The sequence below is a fragment of the Ostrinia nubilalis genome, chromosome Z (genome assembly GCF_963855985.1).
Source record: "Ostrinia nubilalis chromosome Z, ilOstNubi1.1, whole genome shotgun sequence".
Classification (NCBI taxonomy): Eukaryota; Metazoa; Arthropoda; class Insecta; order Lepidoptera; family Crambidae; genus Ostrinia; species Ostrinia nubilalis.
The window spans coordinates 11349009-11364249 of NC_087119.1; the positions used below are offsets into that span (position 1 = coordinate 11349009).

Genomic DNA, 15241 nt, shown 5'->3' on the forward strand with positions numbered 1-15241 from the left:
AGTAGGTAAATAATAGGTAATGAGCAGCTTCCTATCAGTAGTACAGCGCCGGGTCAGAAGTTTCGAGATTAACTCCAATAAACAATCTTAATTAATAATAACTTTGTTGACTTAAAATAAAATGACTAGTTTCTTACCGTGAATTTTCTCGTAGGTGGGTATTCGTATTTCGGTTTTCATAAATTAACATTCGCGCATTGCTTTTAACTATCACGAGCGGAACAGGCCTACTACTCCCCAAATTCAAACTTGTTATTAATTTTCTTATCTTACCTAAGTAGTGGAAGTTTCCACAATCTTAGCTCAGTGAAAATAAATCCATATGGGTTTCAGTTTTTGTGACTCTTAAAAATCCTTCTAGGCTAAAACTAAACAAGACTGAATAACATGCCATGCATTAAACTCTTAATAAAATTGTTTGATAATCGATGTCCAATTCGAATTTCGCATTAGAAACCATGATGAAAACCCGATCCAAACTTAAGTACAGATTCTGTCCTAATTGGAAGTAGTGAAATTCAACCAGTCAAAGGCTAAACGTTAAAATCACGCTTTTCAAAGCTTATTGTCAAAGTTTTTACACGGGAGGACTGTGGGTCAACCATACCAAGAAATCTTTAGATGTCCTACGTGTCCAATACAATAACATCTTCAGGATGTTGTTGCGGCTGCCGCGCTACTGTAGCGCATCGGTGATGTTTGCGCAACATCACACCGACGGCTTTCACGCTGTCCTCCGTAAGAAGACAGCATCTCTGATAAGCAGACTGCGTGGCAGTGGCAACAGCATTCTGAAAACGGTGGCTGACAGATACACATCACCTATGTGGAGATGTTGGGTGCGGAGGGTGATTATGTGAGAAGACACTTCTGGCATAGTCACACTCGGCGGCTTTCAAAATGCCTACAATTATTAGAAAACCAAATAACATACTAACATTACTTTTAAGATTATAAATTGTATCCTACTAACCACTATGAACTGTAAAATTGTTTGAAATAAACGTCATTATTATTATTATTATTAAAGGCTTCAAGCATTTCATGTTTGATAATCATTTCGTGATCTTAAAATTGAGCTTTGACTCTATCTCAACTTCAAGCTTATGAGAACAGCCTGTGAATGGTGAATTTAGGTGCTTAGACCAATCACAGGCCAGATTCTGGTCTGGAACAGCACTTAAATGCAGTTTATACGTCTTTGAGATGAAAAATATGATGTTTTTTCCTTCCTGATGCCTTGAAGCAAACACGTGCTTGCAAATGCATGCAGCAGCAATCCTTCGCCATCCTGCCTGGGAGGCTATGGAGTACCCACTGTAGAATGTAGGAGCTATGGGTAATTATAATAAAGTACTATTCTATTCGCGTAAAAAGAGGGAATCGAACCCACAACCTTTCGTCTATCTAACGATTGTTCTCTTAATCAAAAACATAAGCCCAGTACCGACTTGCATTTTTCTTTGGGATTTGCATTAGATATACAGATAAGTAGTAAGCAGATAGTTTTTATTATAAAGCACATAAAACGGATAATCAGAAAAAAACACAATAAGTTCGACTGGCAGAGGTTATAGTACCTTATTTAGGCCAAAAATAATTTAATTTTGAGATTTATTACTTACCTTGGGGCTCCCCATCAGGAGTCGGAGTCGGAGTCGGAGCAATAAGACGGGTCCGCGCAATCGCCCACCAATCCCACCAGCTCTCTTCCTTTTCATCTTCATACCTACCCTCCATGACTACTGAAACCGCTCTACTTCAAATTCAAGCCTTTTCAAATTTTCTTATAAGCAGGACCAATTTCACAATTCACGTTACAACTTCAGTACTGGTGAAGCACTACTCCTATTCACAATTACATCCAGTTGTGCACAATACTATCATCGTCATAAAAAGATGCATTTCGATTCAGGTGCATTTTATATCTTTTAAGGATAGGAGCGGATTTTTATTGCATTCGCGTTGCATTTATCTGTGACTACGGGTCGAAACAATGTCACATTCGACTTCATCGAATCGAATCGAACTCTATTGAATGTTACTTTGTCTAGATACCTACTTGAGAGCTTCGATATTTTAAAAGTTAACTGTTATAACTCTACAGAAAAGTCGGTTTTCCATTGCCGGAATTCCTTTTATGGTGGATTCTCCACATGTCCATGAGGTGGTAAGTTCCGCTGGATATTGTTGGGTAGTTTTAAAACTGTACATCTTAATGTATGGTGAAGTATTTAAATGTTACAGCTAAGTTGAGTATTTTTTTCTGTGCGTTGATAATAATATCAGTCAATCAGTCAGGACAGACTATTTTTTGAGTATATAAGTAGGTATTGATATCAGTACCTACCTAGTATCGGTATCTTCCATTTTTCTGCATTCTGCACAAACGCGTAAAAAGCTAGGATAAACAAAAATAACTTATGTACCAATTAATAAATAAAGGACAAAAAAATAATAGACTGTTGCGAGACCTGACGTTAGGTGGAAGTTTGTCTTCAATTCAAATTCAATAACAACAATAAACAGCAGATAAAAATACTATTTAATACTTAATGTTATTATTAGATAATGTAGTGTAGTAATAGTAAGCGCCTGATTCTGTAGAAGGCCCAATGTTGAACGTTTTTGTTTTTATTGTCAAAGAAGTGTGTAGTGTTCAATAATTTATAAATCAGCGTAGGTAATATCCCGAATTCCTGACTGGCCATGTCATATTTATATCGATCTCATGGTCCTATGAGTGAATTTAATTTATCCACTTGATGTTCTTAGTCCACGCGTGGATATTACTTGGAGTGGAGACTAAGAGGAAATGGAGTTTAAAGAAAGAAGGGTAGTAGTAGGTTGGTTTCCTCTGCGAGGCAATTAATAGAGTATTAAGCCTATTATTTAATGTGGTTTAGCAACAGAAATGGCAACTTCGTCATGCTTTACATACAATACAACCCTATAGCAAGTAGCAGAGCGATTCGAAAATGGATATTGCAAAAGAAGATTTCATTCGTGGTCATTATGATACATTCCAGCTTGCACATAATCGATCAATTTGTTCTTTTTCAATAATTCATGGAGATAACATTACAATGTAAATAATCGAATTTAATGTTTGTGGTTGAGTGTGTTCCATTCCTTCATAAAAAAACAAGGTTTTTTAAAATGTTTAGATATTGTAGTAGCGTAGTAGGTATATTTAGTTATTTATGTTGCCAGACTCCTAAAATATGTACTCGTAGTGCTCAGTTCGTACAAGTATTGATTGATCGGTGTACAGTTTACGCAATACTCGTACGAGACCCATTAATTAATTTATGTTAGTTCGCTCTAGTTAGTCGTATCCTATCATTATTGTGAATAGCAAAAGCAGTTTGCAGTTACAGTGGTGTTATTTAAAGGAAAAGACCTAAGAAAAGACTCATTCCTTCCTACAGAAGCTAGCTACTGAAATAAGATCGTTTAGAACAATATTTTTACAGTCGGAAAGCTCTGATAGTTTCCTATTGTAGGTACGGATTGAAGCTTAAAAAATACGATAATTTACATAAAATAGTTTATTGTGTAGATTTTAACATACAGATTAAAGGTTTCGTAACTATGTACGCAACAATATTCTCTTTAATACAACATGATCAACGCATAACAAAAGTTTTCAATAAAAGACTAAAATGTGTGGGTCCGAGGTGTATTACATAGATGCCTTGGCGGCTTGGATAGCCTCTCTGGAGATGATGACTCTTTGTATTTGGGAGGTGCCTTCGTAGATTTGGTAGATCTTGGCGTCCCTCATAAGCTTCTCGACGGGGTATTCGGTGTTGAATCCGTTGCCGCCGAATATCTGGACGGCGTCGGTGGCGGCCTTGTTAGCCACTTCTGACGCGTGAAGCTTGGCGACCGATGCGATGGTAGTATTCTTTTGGCCTGGAGAAAAGGAAAAATTGGTAAAGTATTGGTCATTTCTATTGTAGTCACTAATAAAAATAGCCAGTTCCCATCCAGTCACACTGTAACATGTAACAAAGTGACTCGTTGGAAAAAAATCCACACTGGACTCGTTTAACGTGATGTTTAGTTTTAAAATAGTCTTTATCGGTGTACCGATACTGTACCAACTCCATCGTGAAGAGAAACAGTAACTTATTGAGTAACGTTACTAACTAGGTGGCGCCACTGTCTTAGTCACTAGCGACATAACTCTTTAGTGGCGCCAATAGAAAGTAATACTGCAATGTTCTGTCGCCAGAGTGCAGCACTAGCGCAAAGAGTTTTTTTTACAATTACAAGTGTCTTCCAAAATGTGAATAAAATTGCAAAAAATAACTTGAGTTGAAAATGGTTATGAGGGTGGGTACATATTATAATAGAACAGATAATTTATTGCAAAATAAAACAAGACGTAAAATAGTGACTGCTTCTTTATGTTTGCTAGTGCTAGCTATACTAGCGCCCTCTGCTGTAGCGATCAGCATGAAGGCCACTCTTTGGTGGTGCTTGACTTTTTATTTATAGCCACTGATTCAGAGGCGGGGCAAGACCTAAATTTGATGTGGGCAAGACAGATTTCGCGAGGCCTTGTTCTGTGGCGACCTGAAGCATTGAGTTATAATGTACTACGTACTAGAGAAGACATGTCAACTAGACTGTTTCTGGCACGCAAACAGGTCCACGGACCGAAATTCAATTAGTATGTGCTCAGCGGTTGCTGTGACAACACGCTTGAGTGCAGTTTTGTTTTTTTAAATATGCCATCCTATAGACGAAAATACTGTTCAAATAACTCCAGATACATATTAAGTAAAAATCAAGGAATGACTTTTTACCATTAAGTTGTACATTTATGCACTTTAAAACACTAATTTAATTTTAATTTGTTAATTACAAGGCGGCAGCCATTTTACGAAAATTTCAAAGAATAAACATCGCAGAATTGACACTGACGCATAAATTAGTATACAAAAGGAAGGTTAATTTTTTTTTTTTTTTTTTTATGTGATAGGAGGCAAACGAGCAAACGGATCGCATACCGCAATAAAAAGATTTTTTAAAGATTATAAGCACTTTATATTGCACAAATTACTAATAGTCCCGTCCAGCCCCTTGTGTTAAGCTAAATAAGCTTGGGTTACGGGTGGGCTCACACAATAGTCGTGCGGCATCATGGATCAAACTTGTTTGAATCTCACTGCTGTTGTTCGTATGCGACTGGTTAGTTAGTAAATCACCCTAATTATTTACACCTAGCTCACGAGATAGGCTAAAATTATAATAATTTGTACAGTGTGTCTGGTCACCAGTGTCCGACCCGTTAGGGCGCAGTAATATGATCAATTTAATCGACAAATCCAGTATTAAAAAATTACAGCTATTTTAATTTTTTTAGTTTCTGAGTCCGGATGGATTCATTTATTTACCAAATCTACCGATGTACAGGACCTATGAGTATAAAAGTAGATTCGTTCGACAGCTGAAAAAGTAAGCAATACGTTGTCATTAAAAGCTTCCATTTAAATTTCTTAGAAACACTTGGTAAAAAAAATGATGCTTCTTTTTAGATTTTTCTATGTTACAAAAAACTAGAAAGTTTTACATTTTTAGATGCACTAAGTCATTACCTATAAACTGATATACCTTGGCTTTAAATCAACTTGTCTAGGTGCTAGCTACACAGGAGATGCAGCGGTGAAAAGGAGAGGTGGGAATAGTCCCGTAACTTCTACCTCACAGCTATTATACGTGTACTCAACCACTGAGATAGTTAACAATAGAGACAATAAAATAACTGAAAGTTTCTGACTTTCAGTTATTTTATTGGTTCTGGAGTGAAGGCGTAGGTCATCCCTAGCTTTGTTCCTACCGTGACGAGTGGGAATTTTTCTAAAATCTCAAGATGGACTGACTGAAGATAGCAGGAAGACGCTGGGTGCAGGCCACTATCAACTGGGCGATGTGGAAATCATTAGAGGAGGCCTTTGTTCAGCAGTGGACGTCCAGTAGCTAAAATGATGATGACGATGTTTCCTTACAGTATCCAATTCAATAGGCAGAAACTAAACGTAAACGAAGTGTCGCCTCTGTAATGGTATCATTATCTTTAACTCATAATATTTCGTGCGCTGTTGGATGACAGTTTTAAACTAGAGATGGGTATTTTTTTTATCGAATTAGAAAATACCAGTTGACGATTCTCAATGCGATTATCGATTACATTAGATTTTAATGGGAAAAAAAAAATTAATGGCTTAAGCATCAGTATGAAGCCCATACGCACTTGTAGCACAAGTAACACGATTAGCCTCAGTCCCCTCAGTTGTGAATTCGGAATCGCCAGTTGTAATTTTAAAATCGCATCACGGAGTGAAGTAACTGACACCAAAAAACGGCAGAGCGAAGTGATTTAGAATGTTTCAACTGCTACGTTTTGTCACTTGTCTAGGAGGGCTAATTTTAGTCTAAGGGAGGGGAGCTTAGATTACATTACAGGAAACGCACAATATAATAAAATAAAATAATAATAATAATAATAACCACGGAACAACCAGTTCCGAGAATCTTTAAGAAGAAAATATAAATAATAATAAATACTCTTTATTGTACACCACATAAAAAGAAACAGAAAGAAAATAATAAGAGAATAATGTAAGTAGCTGAACCTTTTTGCTATTGAGCACCATGAAAATTTAACACAATTTAGCCGATTTGTTTATTTTCACAATCGTTTCACAATGTCTATGATGAGGCGACCGCAGGAACGTCACTATTCGTGCAATCCTATCAATGAAGTACGACATTTTCTGGTGCAGATTTTATCGCCATAAATTATGAAACTTGATAGTCATGGATTTGACTGACAGCTGTCCGTCAAATTCCCGCCCCGCACCCCGCACTGTACATATTTTGTTCGCGATGTCTGTTCTATACGTAGTAATATTACTTCAATGACCTGAAGACGGATTTTATGAAATAATAAAAAAAAGGGTCAAAGGTCTATACATTGACAGTTTCTGATTTCTTGATTCAGTGATTATTTTTAAAGGAATATTGCGCCAAAGAATAATGTTCGTCACTTAAAACCGTGTTGTTGCTTAATTTTGTGTCTGATTATGGCTGAATTTGTTTGGAAAAAAATATATTTTTATTTTTAACTACATTGTTTAGCTATCAAGAATTTATATTTAATAGTCAATGTTCGTATTGTGATATTGTCATCTCCACCTTGTATACATTTTTTCAAAATTTTTGATGCGCGAGGCCCCTTGTACCGCGAGGCCGTAGGCGGTGGCCCACGTCGCCTACGCCTTACGCCGCCTCTGCACTGATTACACTGGTCAACAAAAAAAATAAAATTGTTTTTTTCCCGTGATTTTTTTTCCGTTTCTAACTCAAATTGACGTATATTTTTTAAATATGGCAACAGTTTTTCTCTAACAGCTTTCGTTTTTGAGTTGTAGCTATCTACCCTCGTCTAATATTTTTACTTAGATATTTGATTTAATTGGCCAAAAAAATATATTTTGCAGGTGTTTTCGATATTGCTTCGTTATGAAAATGTTGTGTGCTTAAACCAGATTGCTTCTGCTATGTGTGTGGTAAATATAATATTTGAAAAATATCGAAAACCTCTATCGGACTAGATGAAAACTGCGTAACATCGACACATAAAAATAAATATTTGAAATTAAGTAATCAAGACCACAAATGAGTTATTTGTGTTCTGAGAATAGTTAACTTCATTTGGCCAACAAGGGGGCTACAAAAAATTCCCGTTCCATGTGTCTCTGGAATAGTCTTAACAAACAATAGCATTTGTTACAAAAATTTTGACCAGTGCGGTTTCCCGCACACACAACTTTTAGCTCTTCAGCTAAAGTTGATACAAACAATTTTATAAACGTGCATTTAGTCAGCCAAAATGGTATCACAGTACTTCCACCATTTTATATTAAGCTCGGCATCTTGAAACAGTTTGTGAAGGCGCTTGATAAAAGTGAAGAATGTTTTAATTTTCTTTCACGCAAGTTTTCAGGAATAAGCACAGAAAACTTGAAAGCTGGTAATTTTTGATGGGACTCACATTAGGCAACTGGTGAATGATCGTAATTTTAAGAAATAAATGACTGAAGTCCAGCCCTAAGCTTAGAATTCATTTTTTTGGTTATAAGTAATTTCCTAAGCAAAAAGTAATTCTTGAGAGCATTCTATCCAACTTGCAAGAGCTAGGGTGCAACACGGGCATAAAAATACACTTCATGTACTCGCATTAACATCGATTTCCACAAAATATGGGTGAGTTTAGTGAGGAGCAGGATAAAAGATTTCATTCGAATTTTCGGACAATGGAAGGTTATCAGGGGCAGTGGTGCTAAAATATGGATGGCAGACCATTGCTGGAGTAAACAACGAGATCTACTCAAACTTGTCTATTCAAGTAAATCATATAAAAGATCATTTGCAAGTGTTCAATAGAAATTTTATTAACACAATGTATAATTTTTCGTATTTTTTTTGTCGAAATAATAAAACTCTATATTTTTAAAAGTAAAGCTGTTGGCGATCTCCCAGTATTTTTTTCATAATCAGGGCCATAGAAATACCCAATAACAGAAAAAAAATTAAAGGAAAAAAAACATGTGTTGACCAGTGTTATTCAACACGTGCACGTTCCGTGGTCCGCATTCTGCCAGGCCATAGTATACTGGCCAGGCCGATTCACGCTGTCTTCACTAAGGGCCACGCCCTGGTGGTGCGCGGTGGGACCGAGGGTCCTGCTGTGGCTACTGAGGGTTCTCACCGTGGTCCACCATCCAGGCCGCCTTCTGCCAGGCGAGGCGCGCGGTCTCGACGCCGGTGGCCATGTCTGCCAGCATGAAGGCCACGCCCTGGTGGTACGCGATGGGCACGCCGAAAGTCTTGCGCTCGAGCGAGTACTTCGTGGCCTCGTAGAGAGCGCGGTTGGCTAAGCCGGTGGCTCCTGCTGCTACCTGGAATACAGAATAATAGGGAATGTGGTTACTTAAATGAATATATCTTGTAAATAATTTATTTAAAGCCTACCTGTAAAAAAGATACATTTGTTCCAACTTTGTATGGAAGCTGAACGGGTTTGGTAAAAGAAAAATACTGGATGACTTGCCAATGCCAAGGGTGAAGAAATGTGAAAAACCCTGCCTTTCCTAAAACTGATGATCTGAAATTCTCTAAATGAAAATTCATTCATTGTTTTATCGTTGCTTGCGAACATCCCGTAGGTACGATACGTCTTTTAGGTCGGGACTATTCCCACCTCTCGTTCCCATTTGACTACCAATAAAATCCCAACCAGTGAAGGTCAAGTTTGTCCCGGGGGAAAGTTAAACTGTCATTGGACCCGCAACGAAAAATCAGAAGAACATAGCAGTTCGAAGTTAAGGTTCGACGTCCCGTCATTTAGGTCATAAGTCATTTTAAATTTACTATTTATTTCTACTTTATGTCAATGTGATAAATGTGAAAATTATGAATAATCGCCGGTTATTATGAATAATTACCTCATGATTTGGTAAAAGTGATTAATATGAGATCATTAAAATTTATGGGTGTATAAAACTAAATAGGCGGCTTAGGGGTGGCCCAAGGGCCACCCCGCCGCACCTTAACCTATTTTTCACTTTAAATCAAAACAATATGTTATAGGCATTATGGCAAAGTAATGTTACGCAAGAAACAGTCCAAACTCATTTTGCCAAATTATATTAATATATGATATCAAAACGTTCAAAATGTGAGGCTGTACATGAGCGCTGTACACAGCCGGTGTTCTCTTTAATGATATTGTTAGTATTAAGGTTACATTATGAAATAATCACTGATAAATGTGATTAATTTATCACTTTTACCTCGCCTGTCGGTAATTATCATGATAACCGGCGATTATTCATAATTTTCAATTTATCACATTAACCGTAACATATACAATGACAGAACCATCCAGTCAACCGTATACCTACGGTAGGTTGTAGCTTAGAAACTTACATTATTTCATCCATTTTACGAGTAACTTCATCCTTAACATTCGACTGCTGACAGCAAGGCAAGGCAAGGACAAAACAAAATCATTCTTATTAACATGAAACTTGAATGCACTTCACACTATTGTTTACATAACCCTTTTAAAATATACCATGTGAGTTAAGTAGGCATTTATCTTTTTGGTTTTCAGGAGATAGAAAAAAATACCTACGTAAATATTACTTGCGCATATAGCAGCTATTTCCACAGAGTTTTATTGCTATCTAAAAATAAATATCAGTTAGGAGAAAAAAATCGAATGGAAGAAGTCCACGCGAATTTAAATTTTAAGCCAATTGTATTAAGAAAATCAATTTCTTAAAAAAATATAGGAGGTATTGTCACTTCAACGTCGAAATGTACATTGGACCTGCCAGGATATGCTCCAACTAGGTCAGATAGGGTTGTAACTAATGTAATTTTATTTCACCTATCTTGTCATACTTTTGTTTTGACTCGCAACTCGCTGCGTGACGTATTAAGGCTGATTTACAAGTGTTAAGTAGGTAACTTTTTAACTTAATTTTAAGTATATGTCAAACTTTTGTTTTCTATGAAACTGCTTGTCAAAACGTGTCAAGTGACAAGAATCACCCACCAAATTACCAGAAGAATTAAGTTGAAATTCAGTTAAATACTTAATGCGTGTAAATCAGCCTAAGATGCTTCAAAGGAACTTAAAGTGTTAAGCACACTTGAAGTACGTAAAATAGGTTTAATATTGCCTTGGCTCCTTAAGGCTCCTATTTTTTTTTACCTAATCCAAATATTTTAAAATACCTTATCCAAATACCTATTCCTAATATTTAGCAACGAGCGGGAGCGGCTTATGAAATGTGGCGGCTTCCAGACACCTGTGGCTTTCGCTCGCTTCTGACACTCTTAGAAATGTGGCAGTAGCGCGCGACAGCCACCGGTGGCTGTGGTCGGTGGCCCATTTGCCGAGGCCGAGCCTAAAGCTCACTCGCCTTCGTGATTTGCAACAACTATAATGAAAACATCAATAAACTTTACTTATTTTACTACATCGAAATGGTATTAATGTTTAGCAGTATAAGGCATGTATTTGACCGTATTCTCACTTGATGTTAAGTAAGATACAGTCTAGGATGGAACATACTTGCTCTGTAAGTGCCACGTGTAAGTGTGTACCTTACATATTTATGTACTTGCCACCTACACAACAAAAAGTAAAAACATTTCCTGTACTGCTTCTGCATTATAATATTGCGTCAATTTTAGTAGACAATACAATCTGCTAACAACAAATAACCAGGGTCACTAAGTTCGAACACCGCATAAATTAAAATTGATTATTTTTGGGTTTTATACAAGTGTTTCTCGTCCATTGGACCAATCGATGCGACTTTTCATGAGGTCACCTATTATACCAGAGGCAAATGAAGGATATTTTATTCTACACTCTTCACGCTGGCCAGAAAGGTTGAGGATGGTTCATATAATATTAGTTTATTTGTCGTCTTTTGCGACATCCAGCAATATTAGAAAAGTAATAAAGCATTGTAATAGCTAACTTACCGGTGGCCTGGTTTTGTCGAAGGCTCCCATAGCGATTTTGAAACCTGCGCCCTCTCCAATGAGTACATTTTCCTTTGGGATGCGAACATCTTCAAAAGTGATGCCGCGAGTGTCGGATGCGCGCTGGCCCATATTTTGTTCCTGTAAAGAAATATCGATGAAACTAGACATGCTACCAGTAAATTTGTGCACATTCCAAATACATATTATAGCTTGTCCTACCACCACTTCGGGACAACATTGTTCTCAATGTGTGTGTGAGAAGTGGTGGAACAGAGTCACCTTTTTAGTACCAGTATAACCAGTTATAGAACTGCGTCCAGAAGAGGAATCAAATTAAATCAACGTGGAAAGAAAAATGTAATACCTACTCCCAAAGTTCGTATTCATGATATCTCTGTATGTTGCTAGCCTTTCGCTAAGATAGACGAATAGATAGATTAGATAGACGAATAGATAGAGACATGGAAAAAGTGTTATGCAGGAATTACGTAATCCTAGGTCTCGATAAAATCATTAATCGATTTTAGTCAATAATAAGTACATCTGAAACAGGGTTGAAAAAATGATGACTTTTTTATTAAACAAAAGAATTCCATCTGTTTATTTTTAAATCACGATTTTATTTATTTATAACTATAGATTTTTTTTTATAGGTTTTGCATTTCTTTAGTTTTTCTTGCGGAAAACATTTTTATTTGCGTAGAATTGATGTACAGCTGGCAACATCTCATCATTTCATACTTTAACACCAAATATTCATATTAATAATAAACATTGTTTTGGAACATTACAGTTGATTATATCGGTCATTTATTTAAATCAGTGATTTTAATTTAAAAAATCATGCAATAAAAATGGTGATTTAAATCATGCAACCCTGATCTGAAATAATAGCGTAGCATAATAAGTTTTTTCTATATGAATTGGCTTACCTTGCGGCCGGGGGTGACTCCGGGCCAGTCGCGCTCTACGATGAAGCCGGTGAAAGCCTTGCTGGCTGGGCACTTGGGATCGGGGTTGGTACGAGCCAACACGAAGTACCTGGAGACAAATCACCGACCGTCAACGTCGTCACACAGTGTTTGTAACAAAACTCCTCCGAAAGGGCATTGGTCGATTCTTATGAAATGTGCAATGTGTTACTTAATCTACAGGGTGTTAGGTAAATGGGTATATGAGCCGACACTAGGCCATGTTAACATGGTCATATAAATGGTATGGTGAAGTCAGAATATTGATATCTTCATTTTAAGTATTTTAATTTTCATACAAATCGGATTTTATAAAATTTATTTTGTATGAAAATAAAAAGAAGAAAAATGATGATATCAAATTTCTGACTTCACCATACCATTTACATGACCATGTTAACATGGGCTAGTGTCGGCTCATATACCCATTTACCTAACACCCTGTATACTTATAATAAATCTGTAGAGAGGTCAATTCTGTACATGAAATATATTTTCAAAATAACTATCATGGGGTGATTAGTGATCGATACCGATGCCAAAAATGTAATCAGTAAAAATTTTGTCTGTCTGTCTGTCTGTATGTTCCTTATAGAAACAAAAACTACTCGACGGATTTTAACGAAACTTGGTACAATCATTCTTCATACTCATGGGCAGGTTATAGTATACTTAGGAATTCCCACGGGAACAGGAATTAGCGGGAAAATCCTTTTGTATGAAAAATCTAAACCGCTTAAGTTAGACGCTTGTAATTTGGCATGTAGGTACCTTAGTAAACTTAAAGCTTAGTTACAACAAGGAATTTCTGAAATTCCCACGGGAACAGAAATTAGCGGGAAAATCCTTTTGTATGAAAAATCTAAACCGCTTAAGTTAGACGCTTGAAATTTGGCATGCAGGTACCTTAGTAAACTTAAAGCTTAGTTAGAACAGGATATTGCAAAATTCCCACGTGAACGGGAGTTAGCGGGAAAAAACATTTGTATGAAAAAATCTAAACCGCGTAAGTTAGACGCTTGAAATTTGGCATGCAGGTACCTTAGTAAACTTAAAGCTTAGTTAGTTACAACAGGATATTGCAAAATTCCCACGAGAACGGGAATTGGCGGAAAGATCCTCTTGTATGACTGACTCACTGACATATCAACGCACAGCCTAAACGGCTAAACGTAGGCACTTGAAATTTGGAAGGGACGTAGCTTAGGTACCGTAGAGGTGCACTAAGAAAGGAATTCCCGAAATTTCCACGGAAACGGGAATTACCGGGAAAATCCTTTTGTATGAAAAATCTAAACCGCTAAAGTTAGACGCTTGAAATTTGGCATGCAGGTCCCTTAGTAAACTTAAAGCTTAGTTACAACAGGATATTGCAAAATTCCCACGGGAACCGGAGTTAGCGGGAAAAAACATTTGTATGAAAAAATCTAAACCGCGTAAGATAGTTGAAGGGGGCAAAACGGGATCCACGCGTACGAAGTCGCGGGCGGCCGCTAGTATTCAGTACGTAGGCTCATAGGATGTAAACTATTTTTAATAGAGTTAAAAAAAGGAGAAGGTACTATGTTCGACTGTATGTATCTTTTTTTCATACCTACACCTCGGAGGATGCAAAACGTTTGATGGGTAGTTTTAATCGCTAATACTAATAAATGCGAAAGGAACTCTGTCTCGCTTTCACGCCTAAACCATTAAACCGATTTTGATGAAATTTCCCGGTAAAGAACATAGGATAGTTTTTATCCCAGTTTTGAAACAGAGACGCGCGCGATAAGTTTTTCTGTGACAGACAGAATACCACGCGAGCGAAGCGGCGGGCGGAAAGCTAGTCTATTATAAAATGAGATTGACAGATTTATTTACCAGTTGGCGACGCCTCCGTTGGTGATCCACATCTTCTGGCCGTTCAGGATCCATTCGTCCCCCTTCTTCTCCGCCTTGGTCTTAATTCCCGCGACGTCAGAGCCCGCACCGGGTTCTGTGACGCCATAGGCCTGTAAAATTGATATAGGAACTATTATTTTAGCCTCATATTAACTTGGAGCTTAAATTAAATTCGATATCTGATCCATTAATTCGAGATAAGTACTTTATATAAACTTTGAAACGCTTAATGGAATTCTTGCGTAGTTTGCAATCAATTTAGTGAATTCTGGCTCTGCATGTCCAGAACGTGCCGTCTTTTTAGTCTTTGCATAACGTCTGGGATAGTGCAGTAAGGTGGAAGTGGTTAGTCGGTCTGAGTTTGTTTTAAAAAAAATTCAATGACTTAAATTGGTTTTTCAGTACATACAGCAAGTAGTGGCTCGTCAATCAGTCTGCCGAGGTATTTCTTCTGCTGCTCCTTGTTGCCGGCGATGATGACGGGAGTTTGCTAGAACACAGAAACATTTTAATCTTCCAATACAGGGTGTTAGGTAAATGGGTATATGAGCCGAGACCAGCCCATGTTAACATACTCATATAAATACTATAGTGGTGTCAGAAAGTCTGGGAAAGGTACCATTATTGAGTAATCAGCTGATTCAGTTTTTGTCGCCAAATTGCGTCGTGACACCCCTGAAAATTAATAGTACGACAAACTAGCGTAGATAAAACAAATAACAGAATTCATTATAATTTTCTGCCTAAAAATTTGTCTCTGAGAGGCAAAAACCTTAAGCAATCCCCCAGGAAAATCAGTCCAT

At 37.2% G+C, this 15241-nt stretch overlaps 1 protein-coding gene across 3 annotated transcripts in view; it reads right to left on the reverse strand.

Annotated features, from left to right (window-relative positions):
• Positions 1-3536: 3536 nt before the first annotated feature.
• The window catches only part of LOC135086576 (medium-chain specific acyl-CoA dehydrogenase, mitochondrial), a 30277-nt gene continuing 18572 nt past the window's right edge, over positions 3537-15241 (reverse strand). For all 3 annotated transcript variants that reach the window (XM_063981330.1, XM_063981329.1, XM_063981331.1), the window contains exons 5-10: positions 14848-14928; positions 14418-14548; positions 12516-12624; positions 11581-11721; positions 8786-8975; positions 3537-3918 (exon numbers count right to left, since the gene is read on the reverse strand). In XM_063981330.1, the coding sequence (XP_063837400.1) occupies positions 3686-3918; positions 8786-8975; positions 11581-11721; positions 12516-12624; positions 14418-14548; positions 14848-14928 (885 nt within the window). In that variant the 3' untranslated portion in view covers positions 3537-3685. The remainder of the gene's footprint in view (positions 3919-8785; positions 8976-11580; positions 11722-12515; positions 12625-14417; positions 14549-14847; positions 14929-15241) is intronic.